The sequence below is a fragment of the Convolutriloba macropyga genome, chromosome 2 (assembly GCF_964194025.1).
Source record: "Convolutriloba macropyga chromosome 2, txConMacr16.3, whole genome shotgun sequence".
NCBI lineage: Eukaryota > Metazoa > Xenacoelomorpha > Acoela > Convolutidae > Convolutriloba > Convolutriloba macropyga.
Window position 1 is genome coordinate 67,118,514 of NC_134469.1, and position 19,071 is coordinate 67,137,584.

The window sequence follows — 19,071 nt, forward strand, 5'->3', positions numbered from 1 at the left end:
AACGTCTTTATAGGAATATGTCACGGGATCAAGGACTGCTCAGTGTGGGTAAGTCTCTTGCAGGGCCTGTACGTTAATTATATCAGCGCCGACGTTCAGACTCTCTTTAACGATTGGGTTAACTGTGAATGGTTCGAAATGTTGATGTTCTCTTGGTTTCACAGTAACTTCAACAACCCTAGTATCTACTACTTCTTCGGTATTAATACCCTTGACAGTTAGCTTTAGTGCGTTACCGTGCAAACCGAGTCTATCTGCGAGACTACCGGCCACCCAAGAGTTACTGCAGGTGGTATCACACAAAACTAAAGCCTTGGTATCTAGACCGGACGAATTGACCAACTGCAATTCCGTTACCTGTAGGAGCCCCTTAACATGAGTAACAGATGACATTGTTGTGGTCCTATTAGACGGCTGTTGACTAGTAGTTGCTTTACTTTGACCTATGTTGACAGAAGACTGGATGGTATTGGGATTTATTGACTGTTTTGTTGGGAAAACCCTATCTGCTCCATGCAATAGTGTGTTATGCGAACTATTGCACCCCTCTGCTCGGCACTTTCTTGGCTGAGGGCACTGGCGAAATGTGTGCTTGTCCCGTAAGCACGAAAAGCAAAGTTTGCTATCCGCCACCAACTTAGCTCTCTGGGTTGGAGTCGTTTCCTTGAAAACTCAACACTCCCATAGCCTCTGGTTACCTTTGCATACAATGCATCGAAAGTAAGTGTTTGTGGAAGCAGATAGCATTTGCTTCTTTGTTTCCCTTCGTTGCGAATTTGATGCAAACACTTTTGAGGCTGTTTTGGTCTTAGTTACTGAAGTGATGTTCTCTTCAGGTTTGGCCTTGGTTGCGCTTTGTTTCATAAGATCATGAGCCTCAGCCTTTTCTTTAAGCCAATCGTTAATGTCAAGGAGGGCAGGCTTAACCCAGTGCTTCTTAACCCTAAAGAGTGACCATGACTCTTTCATGTTTGGTGGTAACTTCTGTACCGTTTGGTTAAGTAGGGAAGTGCTCTTCAAGTCAGCATCATATGATAGTGACTTGACAACCCCAACCAGGCTGGATATTGTTGCAGAATAGTTTATGATGTTATCACTATTGTGCATTTTAAGAGGTGGAAAACTGCTTAGTTTATCCAAGTGTGCACTTACGACTGCCTGTGGCTGGCCAAATTTACGTTCTAAAGTCCTTAGTGAATCCTTGTACATTAAACCACAGTAAGCAAACTCGGCTATTGCAATTTTTTTGCTTTACCGGTGACGAATGTTTTTAGGTAAGTCAATTTAACGTCATCAGTGAGCGACTGCGAGTCAATCGCGCTTTTGAATTGACCATACCACTCATGCCACTTTAATGGGTCGCCAATAAACTCTGCAAGTTTCCACTCGGGCAAAGGGTCGTTTTTCTTAATTGTTATCGCATCAGCCAGTTCCCTAATCAATGACGCATTGTCTGGTATCGGAGGAGCAGGTGCAGACACCTGCGGACCACTTCAACTCAACGGCGTGGGCCCAAGATAGGGGTATGTTGGCTGAAAAACGGGAGTGGTTAGACCAGGTACAGCATTACTAGTAGTCGCGATCGGGTTTTCCTGCTGTGCACCTAATGGTGATTGCATATCCGTCAAAGGGGGCGAATTTTGATATATTCGTAGTGGAACGAGGGTGCTTGAGGGTGCGATATGAGTGTGTACGTTTGGAGGCAGACTATCCACGGTGGTTGTGTCTTGGTTGACTATTGACGGTCTGTGCTGTGTAAACCGCCAATGACTCATATTTGGCACAAAGTTTTGGCCAAGAGGGATATTGGGCATATTTGGGAAAGGAGGAGCAACGGAACGTACAAATTTGTGTACTCGGTTATTATTATTCTGAAAAGTTTTGTTGACGAAAGGGTGATTAATCAAAGGGCGTGTGGGATGCGGGCAGTGAGTTTAGGTGAAAAAACTGGGTTATGAATGGGTAAGTCATTAGGACGAGCGGGTTCGGAGTTGTGCTGTTGTGTGTTTGGACTTGGTGGGGCGCTTGGGTGCAAGGGAACGTTTATTGCGGGCGCTGGATGATTTGTTGTCGGAAAAAGAGGAAGAGTGGCGTTTGGTGCTCTGGGGACAAAATTAATTTGTTGTCGGTAGCATATCTGCTGGGCCGAATTACTCCTGGGTAGACTTGATGTTTCAGGTCCCCTGGATTGTGAAAATTGAAGTTGTGCGTTGGGAAATAACTCGGATGCATTATTTTGATTTAATTGCGGTGCAAATGGCTGTGGTGGAACAGGCTGTTGAATAGGCGGTGATGAAGCCCCTGGGGCGTGTACAGAAGGCGGCTGACTATCCGCGGTTCCTTGGTTAGTTATGCTTGGAAGCGCCATGCCTTGCTGGCCTGTTTGATCTATTTGCGCTCTTAAATGCGCCTGGTACAACGCCTGTGTGTTAGCAGCAGCCAAAAAATTGTCAGGTGGGGTATAATAGGGGTCGAGTTGCTGCAAGGTCTCAATGCTTAAAAAGTAACCGCCTCGACAATTTTTCGGAATGGAATGCCTTGAAATGTCAGTGTTGTGATCTTCCACTGCTTCGCCGTTATTGTGGCTAAGGCATTCTGGAGGGTCTTCTGTAACCTCTGGTTCATCAGTTTTCTCGTTGTTAAAACTTAAAGCAAGTGAGGTGTTGATCCAATCCTGGACAGCCTTTTCATTTCTCATTGAGCTCCTAGCACTTGCAGTTGTTTCAGAGTGGCTACCTTTGGAAACAACCTCCAGCAATTCAAATGCTTGCAGAGTTGCCTCTGCCAACTGTTTCCTGTTGTCCTCCTGCAATTCATCTAGTTCCATTTGCTTTTTCTGTTTAGCGAGGCGAATGGCTGCCTCATTCTGTTTTTCAATTTCCTCGCGCTTCATTTTAGCAATTACATAATCATGTTTACGCTGACTAGTTGTTTTTGACGACGCCATAAGTGAGGGAAGTCTAGAACGAATGGAAGCCCTTGGTTCCTGGAACTCACTCACTTTATCATCAGCAGAGTTGATGTAGTTTCGTGCTGAAGTGAGTATCTTTTCGTTCCTAGTTGTCATTGCTTCCAAGTAAGACTCTAATGAAGGAACAAGTGCACTTGGATCCTCCGTTTTTCCAGCAAATGCAATCAGGTCCTCATTTTTGTCTACAACAGCCATAAATGCTTCGTTGCTTTTTGTTACTAGGCGTTCGATTTTCACTAGCCTACTTTGATTATTTATACTATGAATAATATCTTCATGTATAGCATGCAATTTGGCCTCACGCTTTGACCTGGCAGCGTACAATTTTTTGACTTTTTGATCAAGACTATTAGACATTATGATGTTATTATTTCCAAAGATCAGCAAACCTAACACTGCAAACGGTTATCTATTATTTGCAAACTCCAAACAAATCAAATCCACTCAAAACAAACCCAACGCCAAAAGACACCAAACACTGCACGCAGCACAGCACACAGCACACTGTAGACAGTCTGTAAAACAAACCGACCAAAGAGCAGAAAAGGTCGTCGAGCACACATGGCCCGATAAAAACAGAACTGGAGCGCTGAACGCTATGCGCTCAACGCGGAGGGAGACAAAGGACAGACGAGAAGTCGAGCGAGCAACGCGCGAGGCAACGGAAACGGGACAGACGAGAAGTCAAGCGAGCAGTGCGCGACGGAACGGTCGCGCCGGAAATTGTCAGGTGGGGTATAATAGGGGTCGAGTTGCTGCAAGGTCTCAATGCTTAAAAAGTAACCGCCTCGACAATTTTTCGGAATGGAATGCCTTGAAATGTCAGTGTTGTGATCTTCCACTGCTTCGCCGTTATTGTGGCTAAGGCATTCTGGAGGGTCTTCTGTAACCTCTGGTTCATCAGTTTTCTCGTTGTTAAAACTTAAAGCAAGTGAGGTGTTGATCCAATCCTGGACAGCCTTTTCATTTCTCATTGAGCTCCTAGCACTTGCAGTTGTTTCAGAGTGGCTACCTTTGGAAACAACGTCCAGCAATTCAAATGCTTGCAGAGTTGCCTCTGCCAACTGTTTCCTGTTGCCCTCCTGCAATTCATCTAGTTCCATTTGCTTTTGCTGTTTAGCGAGGCGAATGGCTGCCTCATTCTGTTTTTCAATTTCCTCGCGCTTCATTTTAGCAATTACATAATCATGTTTACGCTGACTAGTTGTTTTTGACGACGCCATAAGTGAGGGAAGTCTAGAACGAATGGAAGCCCTTGGTTCCTGGAACTCACTCACTTTATCATCAGCAGAGTTGATGTAGTTTCGTGCTGAAGTGAGTATCTTTTCGTTCTTAGTTGTCATTGCTTCCAAGTAAGACTCTAATGAAGGAACAAGTGCACTTGGATCCTCCGTTTTTCCAGCAAATGCAATCAGGTCCTCATTTTTGTCTACAACAGCCATAAATGCTTCGTTGCTTTTTGTTACTAGGCGTTCGATTTTCACTAGCCTACTTTGATTATTTATACTATGAATAATATCTTCATGTATAGCATGCAATTTGGCCTCACGCTTTGACCTGGCAGCGTACAATTTTTTGACTTTTTGATCAAGACTATTAGACATTATGATGTTATTATTTCCAAAGATCAGCAAACCTAACACTGCAAACGGTTATCTATTATTTGCAAACTCCAAACAAATCAAATCCACTCAAAACAAACCCAACGCCAAAAGACACCAAACACTGCACGCAGCACAGCACACAGCACACTGTAGACAGTCTGTAAAACAAACCGACCAAAGAGCAGAAAAGGTCGTCGAGCACACATGGCCCGATAAAAACAGAACTGGAGCGCTGAACGCTATGCGCTCAACGCGGAGGGAGACAAAGGACAGACGAGAAGTCGAGCGAGCAACGCGCGAGGCAACGGAAACGGGACAGACGAGAAGTCGAGCGAGCAGTGCGCGACGGAACGGAAACGGGACGTGCCGGAAAGCGAGCGAAAAACGCGCAACGCAACGAAACGGGACGGTGGGAATGTACGGTCGGGAAATGAGGACGGAAAGAACTATGTTAGCCGACCACAGCAAAAACTCAACCAAACAACCTAGCCGTAACTCCAGAACAAACTTAAGTCACACCCTAGGAAGAAGGAGAGAAGCTACTGCAAGACAATCTAATGTAGTTCATTATGGGGCTATAACGAATAAATTCAACAAAAAACTAAATTACGGCAATGCAGTAGTACACTAAAAGAATGAAAAGCTCGAGAAATTAACTAGCCGTAACTCCAGAATAAACTTAAGTCACTTCCTAGCAAAACCCAAACCAAAACAAACAATCAGCATACTAACGGTATTAAACAAACTACAGCAAAATTGAATAAATTACAATAGTGTTTTTGTAGACTAAGATAGTTGGAAAAGTCAGGAAACAACCCAGCCGAAACTCGAGAATAAACTTAAGTCACACCCTAGAAGGCAACAAGACCAAACCAACTGGCAATCATACATGTACACACAAACATATAGCAGCAAAATCAATATAATACAACAGGAAGGCTAGTAAATTAATGAAGTTGAAAAGTCAAAGGACAATCCAGCCGTAACTCGAGAATAAACTTAAGTCACACCCTAGAAAGTTGTGAAACCTAAACAACAAAACAGCATACTAGCATACTCAACATACTACAGCAAAAACAACAACATACTTCATCACATTTGACATACTACATCGAAAATTGGAAAAGTAGCGAAGAAAACGAAAGGCGAAGTTTTGGGAGAGCGAAGTTATTGAAAAAAAAACGGAACACGGAGAATTGAAATGTTAAAGGACGAAAAGGATGCGGACGAAACGGTACATAAAGGAGCGACGAGAAAAAATTTATAAGGATTCGATTCTCTCTGTTTCAATTTTTTTTGTTGGCCGGAGGTTGTGAAAATTTTCACAACTTTTTATGTTTATTGAGTTTCACTCAATTTACGAACCTTCTTGTAGGAAAATTGATTTTTTGACAACTTTGTCAAAATTTTATGAATTTATCCAATTTTTTCCAAGTTTTGATCAATTTTTTGCAAATTCTTGATTACGGAACGGTAATCCAGTCAACTGGACGGTTTTAAACTCAAAAGTACCGTTTATCAATATTCGGTATTGATGCTCTAAAGTTTTTTGCGATTGCCTCAAAATTGACCAAAAATTCTCAAAATTGAACAATTTAGCATTAGTTTCTCTCAATTTTCTCTATATCAGAGGTTTTTTTTGACATACTAACCGACTATATCAATTTTCTCGAATTTTTGTAAATCGGCCAAAAATTTTCAAAATTGATGTTTTTTAGTCTCAAAAATTATGTTTGCCTGGGCCCCTTGCCAGTAATTTCTACCAAGAATAGTTTAATTCTAGGCCCCATGCAATAAGAAAATCAAGGGTTGGTTTCTTGCCGTCTAAATTCAAAAGAAACATTTACTGAAATATAGTTTGCGATAAATGTTGTCTTACAGTTTTTGTTGGAGTATTTTTTGTGAAATCATAAATCTGAGCATCTGCGATTCTTCTCGAAATTCACGATGCAATGTCTCCAGATCCAGATTGATCTCTTTATCATCATGTAGCTTGGCAATTGCGGTCCCAACATTGCTTATAGCTCCCTCCCTCGCTGTGTACTCGGCGATAATAGCCTCTTTCTTCTTGTGCAACTCATCGGGATTTTTCTCACGTATTAAATCATAGATTTCCAGCACAGCGGCAATCATCTTGGTTCTGTCTTTGCCTTCAGTATGTGCTCCTATTTATAGATGTCCTTGCCACTCCGGAACTCCAGGAAGGGACTGATAAGTTGACGGTCGAAAAAGGGAGTCAGCAAATGAGTGATGTGATGATTGTTATTGTCAATCGTCGCCATAACGAGACTCGATTTAATAAATTTATCAAAACAATTAGGCTAATGTGTTCACGAACCGGGAGCGGCTCCATATTAACTCAGTAAACGAGAACTGGAGTTCGGAAAGCTCTTTGAATTTAACTCTATAATCGACATATAGCAACGTATAGTAAAGCAACAACGTATAATTGTAACGTACAAGCATTAGCGATGATCATAGCAACAAGTGAAAGCCCAGACGGCAAGGCTTTTTCGATGCTCTTTTACTGGTTTTTTGTCTGATGTTATTGACGTCAAATCAGTTCGTATTCAATCGGCAATTGTCTAGAAAACCTAAAAAAATTAAGTCGAAAACCAGCTTAATCGATACTTATAGTGGTTATATTTACTTAAAATTAGGTTAAATGAACTTTTTCGGAACTTTCTACGTATATTAGAACGTATTTAAATCTTATTTCGAACGATTTATATGCCTATTTGTTATTTAGAAATACTCGATTCTGATTGGCTAATATTTACTACGTAACAATCTTGCAGATCTTTTTGTTCTGGCTCTTCACCTGGTTTATATTTACGTTTATAGCATTCCTTAGCGTTCATTCCTCAACCCAAGTCATTTCAAGTTTGTTCAATTTCGGAGATTTAATTGATACCGGTTTTTATAACCACTCGAGTGACAAAATCTTTTTTTCGGGAGCATACTATTCCGCTTTTGGAGTGGCCGGAATATAGGCCAGATTTAAACCCTATTGAAAAGGTCTGGACCAGGAGCAAAAAGAAGTTGGCAGCTTATCCCCCTACACCGGCTTAGGATGCTGCTTCAAAAATTCACGACTTATGGATCTCATTTCCAGAAAGATATGCCTAAAATCTAATTTTGAGTATGTCTTAAAGACGTCGAAAAACCATTGAGATAATGAGATATAAACTGTAGACAATTTCCATGACCTTTTCTGTTTTTGATCGTTCGCTTGCGTTGCAACTTTGTGGGACTGACTATAACCTGTTCCATAAAAGTGAAATAAAGAAGCGTTAGAAAAACGCCTGGTGTAACATAAACTTGAGCGTCAGTGATTTCAATTGCAAGACAATTTTTTCATTGAGCGTCTTTTCTGCTATTTTCATTTATCTAACTTAATTTTGAAGTTTGACCAAAGTTTGTCCAATGATTTGTGAAACATTTGATGGGCCCTGATTAGACTTTTCGGAATCAGTAGTGCCATGATCAGACCATGCAAAGTCTGAATGTGGTCGTGGTCAAACTATGCAGAGTCTGAAACCGGTATTAATCAGTCTTTACAGACTGTATATTTGGTGCTAGACTATGTCCTTTGTCATGCCGTACACAGTTGCGGGCAACCCAATTCTAATCAAACTGGCTTGAATTGCGCACCTAAACTTGTGCAAAAATGTGCTGCAGCAAGAATGCCCTCAAGACAATGAAGAACATGCAAAACAAGCTTTAAGTTTCATTTAACCTTTTTAAACACTTTCATTTAGATTAGTCCATATGGAACGATAATTGCTGATCCAAAAAGATAATACGTAATTTCTTTGAACAAAGATAGGTAATATTGCTGTCAAAATCTCTAAATGCATTAGTTTGCGCTCTCTAAAGTTAAAGTTGCGTTACTGTACAACCAAAAAGTACCAAATTTACTACCTGTTTTTTTAAAAAAATATTATGTACTACCTTTTCATATTCAAACTTTTAGACGCTTTTAAGGTCTGCAAATCGTTCAAGCATCAAAAAAGATCAGTTGTATGAATGTTGAACGGTTAGCTGGATAGTTTATGCTGAAAAATATATTGCATTACTGAAAGTTATACTACACTCTTAAAATTTCTCGTGTGGAGTCACACGATTTCTTCTCGTGTTAGCATTGAATTAAACGATTTTAGTGTGATAGTCGCAAGTGTGTTCTCACACGAGAAAAATTAACTCGTGTGTTATTTTTTCACACATTTTCTCGTGTAATGTGAAAACATGGGTTGAAAGCCGAAAAAAATAAATTCAACAGTTTTGAAACCCAACTTTCTCATAGCTGGTCAATATGGTTACGAAAAACGTTTTGTGCAAAATTTATAGCTCGTGCAAAATCTCTCAAACTTCAACAAACATTCCGGAAAAAGAGGCCAACGGCTATTGAGTTGCCACAGAGATTACAACTCAGAGAATATAAGGCTTTTGAGCCTTATAATTTTGACTTACTCTGACCGGAGCCACGAACTGAAGTTTTACTTGATAAAGAGAAATCACTTCGTTTTGTTTTGTCTATAGGAGCACGGAAAAAATTCTTGTGGCGGTTCGACTTGCTTTTTTTAAGTAACAGCACGGAAACGTAGAGATAAATTGAGAAAAATGTGTTTTTGACGAGTTTTTGTTGGAATTTTTGCGGAGAACCTACTAGAACATTTTGAACTATAATCCAGAAATTTTGAAAAAGCCACCTCAGCAATTGGTGTTATAAGATGACTTACAACGACTAATTCTTTAACTAAGATCTATATTGAATTGTCACTGTTCAGTTGGACATCTTTGAACCTTTTTTCAAGGCAGAGTTGTAGGTTTATCATGTATCTGGGCAATTTCTCGTGTATCACTTTTTTCCCGAAAAATCGTGCGACAATACAAGATTTTTTGTGTGATTCACACGAGAAAAACTTAGTGTGTTCCAAAAAGGTTTGAAAAGAAAACTTCAAAGCGTTTGAGAAAAAAATTATTATTTGCAATGTTTAATAATGAAAGTATTTGGATTAGATGAGATATAAATTATTTTGGCTAACTTTTATCTTGTACATCCTATATCAATTTGAACAAAGGTTGTGCGTATTGATAATAATTTAATTGTTTTTTGAATACCCATCAACTTAAAATAAAGAGCTCAATGGAGATACACTTTTACATATTTCACCTTAGAATTGACTTGTACACAATTTTACCGTAAACTGTAAAAAATATAGATAAAAGTCAACTGCAAGGTTTAATATTGTTTCTTTTGCATTTTGATACAAATGTTGGGCAATCCCGGCTTCCAGGTGATTCTCCTTTTGCAGATATTTATCTATTTAAATTTTTTAATGGAATTATTATATAAGGAGAAAGTTTAGGGCAGCAATTAAGCCAAAACAATTCCATTTTGAATCAAGTGGCTCCCAGCTTTAACCATTTGCACAAAAATTACTATTTCGTTTACGCGTAAAATGCAGTGAATCTTAGAATTTTCTTGCTGTATATCACCATTTTCTCCGCTAATATAGAAAACCTGGTTAAATCACTTTTTTCTCCGCCATATTTGACTTTGCAAAGAAACAGACAAACAATCAGTCGCAAATCTATGCTTGGTCAGAAAGCAGTCAGAAACCTCGGTTTTTCATTTTCTAAAAACGAAATGTGTTTTCATGAAGCAAAAAACTGAAAAAAAACAAAATCGAGATTCAGAACACACAATTGTTTATGAATACAAACATTAAAAACGTTTTGAGGCAAAAAAATTGAAAAGGTATTAAAACTCTACCAAAACCTAAATGTTGTTTTAAAAAAAATTCGAGTATGTCTTTTTGTGTAATATATTGTATGGACCAAAATTGCTTGCTTATCCTGAAAAACATTACGCTCATTGGAAATTTTTGGATTTTTTAAATGCGTTTTCGAGACCCAATTATGCACAAAATAAAGCTCCTGGGCAAAAATCAATGAGTGGCTGTGTCAATATTTTTTTTTCGGAAATGAGTAGATATATACTGAAGAGTGCAACACATTTCAAATGATTGTTCATAGACAAACTTGAAGCAGCAGTTGAAAGATTTCAAAACGTTGTTTCCTTTGATGTCTTGGACGAATATGATATTAAATCTTAAGTTGTAGGTAATTTTAATTGTTTATCTGAGAAAATTTTCAAAACCTATAAAAATGTGAAATCTTTTTGCTCACAGTTCGAGAGTAATTATCTTGAATTGCAATTTTACCGAGCCAGATTTGGGAACCTGAGAAATGACTTGTAGCTTTTCAAATTGATTGCCCTCACTCAGAAAAAGTGTTCAAAATGAGGTTCTAGTTAGCAAACTGGGCTAACAATATTGATTTATAAGATCACTGGATTATGAGGCGCTAGTGAAAATGGCAGACCAAAATATAGGAACTTTATTGCTGGCCAATCAAAATTGAGTAAATAAGAAAAATGTTTTCTGATTGGCGGACTGCTCAGCAGATTCTCCATTTTTTAAAATAGGGTATGCGTGTTAACGTAAAATTGATCAGAAATCTCAATAAGCCGAAATAGAACAATTATACTTTTTTTTGGGAGAAACTGGTCTCACGTTCGGTTGTGACACATTCATATCGAGTTCCACGGGTCACTGAGGCATAGCCATGGCCTGTGAGGCATGGCCAGATGCGGTAAAAAATATAATCTGGCATTAGGCTATGTCCAGTTTAGGCTATTTGAACGCATAAAGAAACAGTGTTTTTAATTTCTCAACCAATCCCAGGTTGAGGTGCCATATGGAAGTGACCTCTAATCAGACCGTACCAGAAAAAAGTAACCTCTGATAAGACCATCCCAGAACAAAGTATCCTCTGATCAGACTAAAGTGCGCTCGAAATACCATAAGCGCTCTAAGTGCGCTCGAAAGGACCTCTGGTCAGGCCAAAATAAGACCAGACAATTGTGCGCTCGAAATCACTTCATCGCACGAGTTTTGCTATAATAGATTCATTTCATAAACATTGATGTTCGCGTAATTAAACTCATCTAAAGAAAAGACCATTCTAAAAGTATCATTGCCAAAGAAAAGAAAAGCTAACCGCTGAGAAAAATCTTATATAGTATACATTAGCGCATAGTTCGAACTCAACTGACAAATTTAGACAACTTTCTATATAACACGTCGTATTCTACCGTTAAACGAAAATTTTTTGTAAGGGACTGGCATGTTCTATCAGCTGGACCCTTTTGGTTCTGATCAAAGACATCAAAATATAGATATGTCTGTAATCAGAACGCTGTTTTTTTCTGCCTCTTGGCAAAGCCAACATCGCTCGGTAAAATAAAACAAAAAACCAAAACAAAATCCACTCGAACTGGTTTCTGATCAGACTAAAGTGCGCTTGAATACACCTCTGATCAGATGTTCCCATCCTGAAGTGACCTGTGGTCATACACTCTCCATACCGAAGTGAGCTCTGATCATACCATCCCCAGACGGAGATGACCTCTGATCATACTATTGCAGGTAAAATTAATTGTTTATCTGGAAATTTTTTTTAAAATCTAAGAAAAAGCGAAATCTGTTTGCGTAGAGTTCGAGAGCGATTACCTTGAATTGCAATTTTACCTAGCCAGTATTGCGATCCTGAGAATGACTTGTAGTTTTTCAATTTTATTGCCCTCAGCCAACAAAAAAGCGTTCAAAATGAGGGTCTAGTTCGCAAAATGAGCTAAAAATATTGATTTATATGATCACTGGATTATGTGGCGCTACTGAAAATGGCAGACAAAAATATAGGAATTTTATTGCTGGCCAATCACAATTGAGTAAATAGGAAAAATGTTTTCTGATTGGAGGACTGCTCAACAAATTCTCCGTGTTTTAAAATAGGATATGCGTGTTAACGTAAAATTGATCAGAAATGTCAATAAGCCGAAATAGAACAATTATGCTTTTTTGAGAGAAACTGGTCTCACGTTCGGTTGTGACAGATTCATATCGAATTCCACGGGTCGTCGAGGCATGGACATGGCCCGCGAGGCATGGCCAGATACGGTAAAAATTATAATTTGGCAATAGGCTATGACCAATTTAGGCTAATTGAGCGCTTAAATGTACAGTGCTTTAAATTTCTTAACCAATTCCAAGCTGTGCCATACAAAAGTGACCTCTGATCAGACCGTGCCAGACGAATATAACATCTGATCAGACCAACCCAGACCAAAGTATCAGACTAAAGTGCGCTCGAAATACCGTGTGCGCTTTAAGTGCGCTCGAAAGGACCTCTGATCTGACCATAAAAAGACCATTGTCCAGACGATTGTGCAACCATGGCCCAGAGCAGACACAGACCATCGTCCAGAAGATTATGCTCTCAAAATAACTTCTCATTAGACTATTGTGCGCTCACATGTCACTCCTGGTCAGACTACTGTGCGCTCGAAATCAATTCATCGCACAAGTTTTGCTCTTTTACATTCAATTCAAAAACACTGATGTTTGCATTATTAAATTCATCTAAAGAAAAGACCATTCTAAAAGTATCATTGCAAAAGAAAGGAAAATCTAACTGCTGAGAGAAAATTTATTTAGTATACAGTGCATACTTCGAACTCAATGGATGAATTTCGACAACTTTTCATATTAAACGTCGTATTCTACAGTTAAATGAAATTTGCTTGTAAGGGCCTGGCATGTTCTATCAGCTGGACCCCTTTGGGTCTGATCAGAGACATCAGACTCTAGATGTGTCTCTGATCAGAATGCTGTTTTTTGTCGCCTTTTGGCAGAGCCAATATCGCTCGGTAAAATAAAACGAAAAATCAAAAAAAAAATTCCGCTCGAAATGGTCTCTGATCAGACTAATGTGCTCCTGAATCCGCCTCTGATGAGAACATTCCCATCCTGAAGTGGCCTCTGATCATACGATCTCCAGACCGAAATGACCTCTGATCATACCATCCACAGACGAAGTGACCTCTGATCATCCATCCCCATTCTGAAGTGAACTCTGATCATACCATCCCCAGACGGAGGTGACCTTTGATCATACTATTGTGCGCTCGAACCAAATCCCAGACCCTGTAATTTTGGTCTGGGAACACACCGTGTGCGTTTAACTTGGGTCTGGTCAGAGATCAATTCTGGATGGCACCTGAACCTGGGGTGAGGGGAAGGGGGTGAGGTGGCGAGGGGGGTGGAGCTTACCCGTCGGTACCAGAGAGGAGGTAGTAGTTGGTAGATACACGAGTGGTTGTCTCTGACGTGGAACCCCAGCAGTCTAAGCCCTTGAGGAAGAAATTGGTCTGGCCATTGGGCTCAGTCATTGTGGCAGCCATGTACACTGGCTCATTCAGCAACAAAATAGGTACCTCTGCGCTGCAAAACACTCATGAAGGCCGTTTAAACATTTTTAAGTTTTCGCTAAAACTTAAAAGTTTCTCTCGAAAAGCAGTTAAAGTATAGAAAATTTTAGCCTTATTTGCGACCAATTTGTAGACAAATTTACAGCAAATGCTAAAGTTACAAAAAGTGGAGACTGGAGTTGCGAAAGAAGTTGACAAATACAGCAAGTTATTTCTATTTCGGACTGTACCTAATGGCTATGATTATGAATCCCTTCAGCGTAAACTCTAATTGTGTCGGTTTTTTGTACAAGGAAATATAACGGAGAAAAGGCATATATGTGTACATATCTTTAGGCATTGCGTGTTTTCTTTCTTTACAATTTTCGTAATGTTACTTACAGCTGCTTTAAAAAACAGGAAAAACGACAAAGTGGTCATCTATTGAAATTCCGCCAACGCCCGTTTTCTGGAATTTCATAACGGTGTGCGACAGGTACGACAAATTGCTGTTCACCATTAATTATCCTATTATTAAATACAATAGAAATGCAAATTAGGTGACCATTTAAAAACGGCAAATGAGTGTCAAAATCCAGCTGACTTTTTTATTGAACCACAGAAGCGTGCAGCAGCTACAATTACTACTAAAGACCGCTAAACTGTATTCATAAACTACAAGATTTTTCAAAAGATCTTAACAGAGTTCTTGCAATATCAGCATGAAAACATACCAATAGACAGACAATGAGGATCATTCGGGTCTTATTTTTAGAGGAACGAACATCTTAATGGATAACATTATTCAATAACCAGAAGATTATGGTATAATTTTGATTATTTCAATAAGTATATTCCTGATTATTGTGAAGGCATGTAAACTTTTTCGGTCATACATATCATATCAATACATATCATAACATAATTTTCGATGATATCAGTTTACATGTTTGGAAAAAAGATTTAATACGGGGCGTACTTGTGGCAGTGAATTCGTTTAAGTAAGCAACAGGAATACTTATCTTGCAAGAACTTTTAAGCGGAGTATCGGATTGTTAAAAATATGGCCCAAACTTGATTTTTTCTTACTAAGGAGACAGAATATTGCAAAATCACTTTTACGAGACAGAACGATTACTGCAAGATAACTATGCTGGAATGTCTAGGGAGCATTTACCCAGTGTAGGGGTTGGTGTAGTCACTGTTTCTGTATATAACAAGGTCAAAGTGGAACTCATTAGTGCCGTATGCTTCCTTGGGATCCTCGGCTTGGGTTTCAAACTGGTCGCTGACCTGTCCACTGGCATTGTAGTAGCAAAAGAAGTTCACCTGCCATGTGTTCTGTCGGACAATTGACAGACCTCCTCCTGTGGTGTCGTTGATGACGTTGGCCACCGAATCTCTGGATCTGACGACTTTCTGATTGTACATCATCTGGTGATGGTCAGCTGAAACAATCGCAATGAACGCTAGTCACAGTCCTTCATCATGCCATAAAAAGCAACGTAAATCCTGGTCTCAATTTAAACTAAACTCTGAATTTATCACTCAATTGACCTAATTGTAGCCTGCTATCTAAAATTTTTGCATGACTGAACGTTGTGCTTTCGCACATGGATTTTTCTGCAGCGATCTATACAACTTCTTTTAAAATTAAACAACTTGGAGAGGCGGAAGGACGATTGAAAGTCCAAATTTAATCAGTTTTTTATTAGCGCAGGTTTTGTGCTGTTGGCGGATCAACAGCAATCAAGTTGCCAAGCTTGCAGTCCACAAAAGAACATCGTGATCACATTAGCTGTCAAATTCGATACCCCCCCCCCCAAACAAAAACTGATATCATTGCGTCTTATGAAAACTGGCTCACTGATAACGGTTCAGAGGAACTAAAGTGTGTACATGGGTATAAGCCCCTGATAGCCAAAAATAGAAGAGATGAAAGAAGAGGAGGGGTTGAGTAGCAAGATGAGTTGGCAGGGTGGGTTGTGGTGTGTTGTCAAAATAGAAAGTTGTTAAAAATTAACTCAACATTTATATGTGGCGGGGGTTTAAGTAGATACAGGGAGGGGGATAGATCGGAGGGAGGTAGATGTGGGTTGGGGGAGGTGAGAGGCTAAGTAAGTTTAGAGTAGAAGGGGGGGCTTTGATGTGACCAAAAAATTGCAAAACGAACTTCTTGCATTGAATGTTATCGGAAGTTTTCACATTGAACGTTATACTACCGAGTGTTATAACAAGGCGGCTCGGTAATGTGCGCTCGCACATAATTTTCCGACACCACACAAACACATTATGACTTAATTGTGTAACAGATGAGTAAAAGAGACAAAAAATTGAAAACAATGTAAATCCTTTTACAAAACCATTTTAAACTCAAACCGTTAAAAAATAGTGTTTCCTCATTAGAGGGCAGATGATAACTGCTATTAAGGAGACTAGCAGACAAGACAGAAAACAAAATCAAATAAAACAACGACGCTTAACTACGGTCACAAAACAAAATCTATCTATTTTCTTAAAATAGCTCAAAAACAAAGTCAAATTAGCATCAGATAAAATGTAAATAAACAAATTGACTTGCATTTTATCACAAAAGATATAGCACCTGGAATTATTGAGAATAATTTAAAAGTGGAAAAAAACACAAAAAAGGCAATGTAAAAAAATTTATACATTTTGCTGATAAAAACATTAGCTATCAATTGATATCATTAGCTCATTCATACCTGCATGGGAGAGCATAGAGGCCCTGGATTATCCAAAATGTCTGAGGAATACAAAAAGAACAAAATCAAAAAGTCAATTTTTCTGAGAAAGCGGTGTCGAATGCATTAAAATCTTAATCTATTCACTAAAAACATTCAACCTAATCAAAAGCAACATCTTTCAACAATTGCTGTTTTTTTTTAAATGTGATATATGACTTTTCAGTAAAGTGATAATTGGTCACGACAGCAAAAAAGAAACTCTCAAACTGTAAAATGTCCAAAAAGTTTTGAAAAATCAAACTTAGTTTAAAAGCCAAAAGCCATTACTTAAATTGTAAAAGTATGCTCCTACTTATCATATTACACCACCTTGCTTAAAAAAAGATTTTGACTTCTCGATTTTGCCGAGACAGCATTACAAAATGACAACGGGAGACAAAAATGGCAACTCTTGAAAAAATAATGCCTTCTTTTTTAAAATCATCTTTCATAACAAACATATGCTTTGAAAAGAAACACATTAAATTGGTCAACTTGATACTGTCTGTTGGACATGTTGTTGATGAAACGGAGACAGACGACTACAAAATAACAACTAATACAGGCAAAAATGAGCTTTTCACAACACTATTTTGAAGCTAAACAAATCATTAGCTGTTCGCTGATAATTTGAGGTATGTTAATTGAGATTCATATGCTAATAAGCTTGGCTTGCTAATAATTGAGTGCTGATTTTAAATGACTCTGGTCCGTTATTAGAGGAAACACAAAATGCAAGTCCTTTTTACAAAAAAAACTCATTTTTGAATTGTACAATTCCACAATCACACAAAAAGTCTTCTTGCTATTGGTACTCATCCAAGGACACAAATATTTAGTTCCAGTTTTACCGAAATAGTGTTTTAAACAAAAGTCAATAGATTAAAAACAAATGAGTTTTTGAAAGTTGTAGCAAATTTCGGTATTCAATTTATAGTTGCGAAAAACAATTGGCTATCAAATGAAAGCATTTTATAGTTTCTTTAAAATCACCTTAGATTGCAAAGAAGACTCTGAGGTATAGACTCAACTACAAACAAAAAAACAAGTGCTGGCAAAAGTCATGAATTCATTAATGATTTATGAAAACATTTTGGGAGCTATATTTTTTTTACGGAAAAGCAATCTTTGTTTTTTTGACCTCATATGTACGTACATGTGACCTCTCAATAATTCAAACTCACTAAATGAAAACAGAGTTGATTTATTTTTATAAATAACTGCCAAAACTGGCCCTGCTATCACTAATGCGTAGCTGTTAAAAATCTCGTTAAACCAAATAATTGCGCAAAAAAGATTTCGCCGAAAGACATTCCGATTATGTCATAAATTAAATGATGCCTTTTTGATAAAAGTCAATACATGTTATCGAAAGGCCAAAAAATCTGTAGAATATTTTCACAGAAACCAGAAGTAAAATTAGCCCTGTGTTACCCTATGTAAATCATGTTATTTTCAGCAATTCTCTATGTCTGCTCTACTGGTCAATTTGGTCAAAATGGGCAAAAGAAACATATTTTTTGCCAATTTTAATGAAAATTATGTTAAAATTTGAAAATTTTAGGCAAAATTTTAGCGAAAAGACTGGGTTCAAACAATTCGATAACTCTTTTTACTATTAAACTTGAAGACAAGAGGTTGTCGTTGAAAAAGTTATAATATATCTGGCAAGTTAGATTGGAATTTTCAAGCAAAATGCAAAAATTACGAAAATTGTAAACAAAACCTATCGGAAATGAGCCTAACGTTCACAAAAATTTAAACCTCCGTTACTCCTCTTAAGAAGCAAAATTTATATATATATATATATATATATATATATATAATTAACTAGAAAATCTATGCTTGACAAGATTTCCAATGATACCACTCTCAACTTTGCAGGATAAGTATAATGGTTGGCGAAAATTGACTGAACAAAAAAACCCAGTGGAGCATAAAGTTCCTCCCCCACTATAGCGGATCAGAACAAATATATTGCGTTAGCTAACAAAAACGTTCAAGAAACGGCTAGCGTAAGAAGTCTGGCTATGCTATAGGACTTTACAACATTTGGTAACCGAAAATACTATAATAAGGCCACCATATGGATTAAGCTTACAGAAATACGTTCTAGAGAGCCTGAAATTATAAAAAAATTGATGGATTTTGCGAAAAAAGTTTTTCGTATAGTTAAAAAAAATTGGAAATAAGTTCGAAGCATAGTTTGGCCATTTATTGGACTGGAAAAATCTTTTTCAATTACAGAAGAATTTTTATTTCTATTTTTGTTCTTTCAATTTCTCAACAGAACCCAATGATTCAAGTCTTATAAATTGTCGCGCTTCAGATTAGTGTCTCATCTCATTGTTAAAAAAATCTAATCGGGAAATTAGTTTTTGTCCAATTGTTCAGACGAGGATTTGAACCAGATGCAAAGAAGATGAAGTCAAA

The 19,071-nt window shown here is 38.1% G+C and overlaps 1 protein-coding gene across 1 annotated transcript in view; it reads right to left on the reverse strand.

Annotated features, from left to right (window-relative positions):
* The window catches only part of LOC142334631 (uncharacterized), a 154,497-nt gene that overhangs the window by 13,786 nt on the left and 121,640 nt on the right, over positions 1-19,071 (reverse strand). Inside the window, exons 18-19 of the mRNA XM_075382824.1 lie at positions 15,069-15,339; positions 13,755-13,925 (exon numbers count right to left, since the gene is read on the reverse strand). Coding sequence (XP_075238939.1) covers positions 13,755-13,925; positions 15,069-15,339 — 442 coding nt within the window. The remainder of the gene's footprint in view (positions 1-13,754; positions 13,926-15,068; positions 15,340-19,071) is intronic.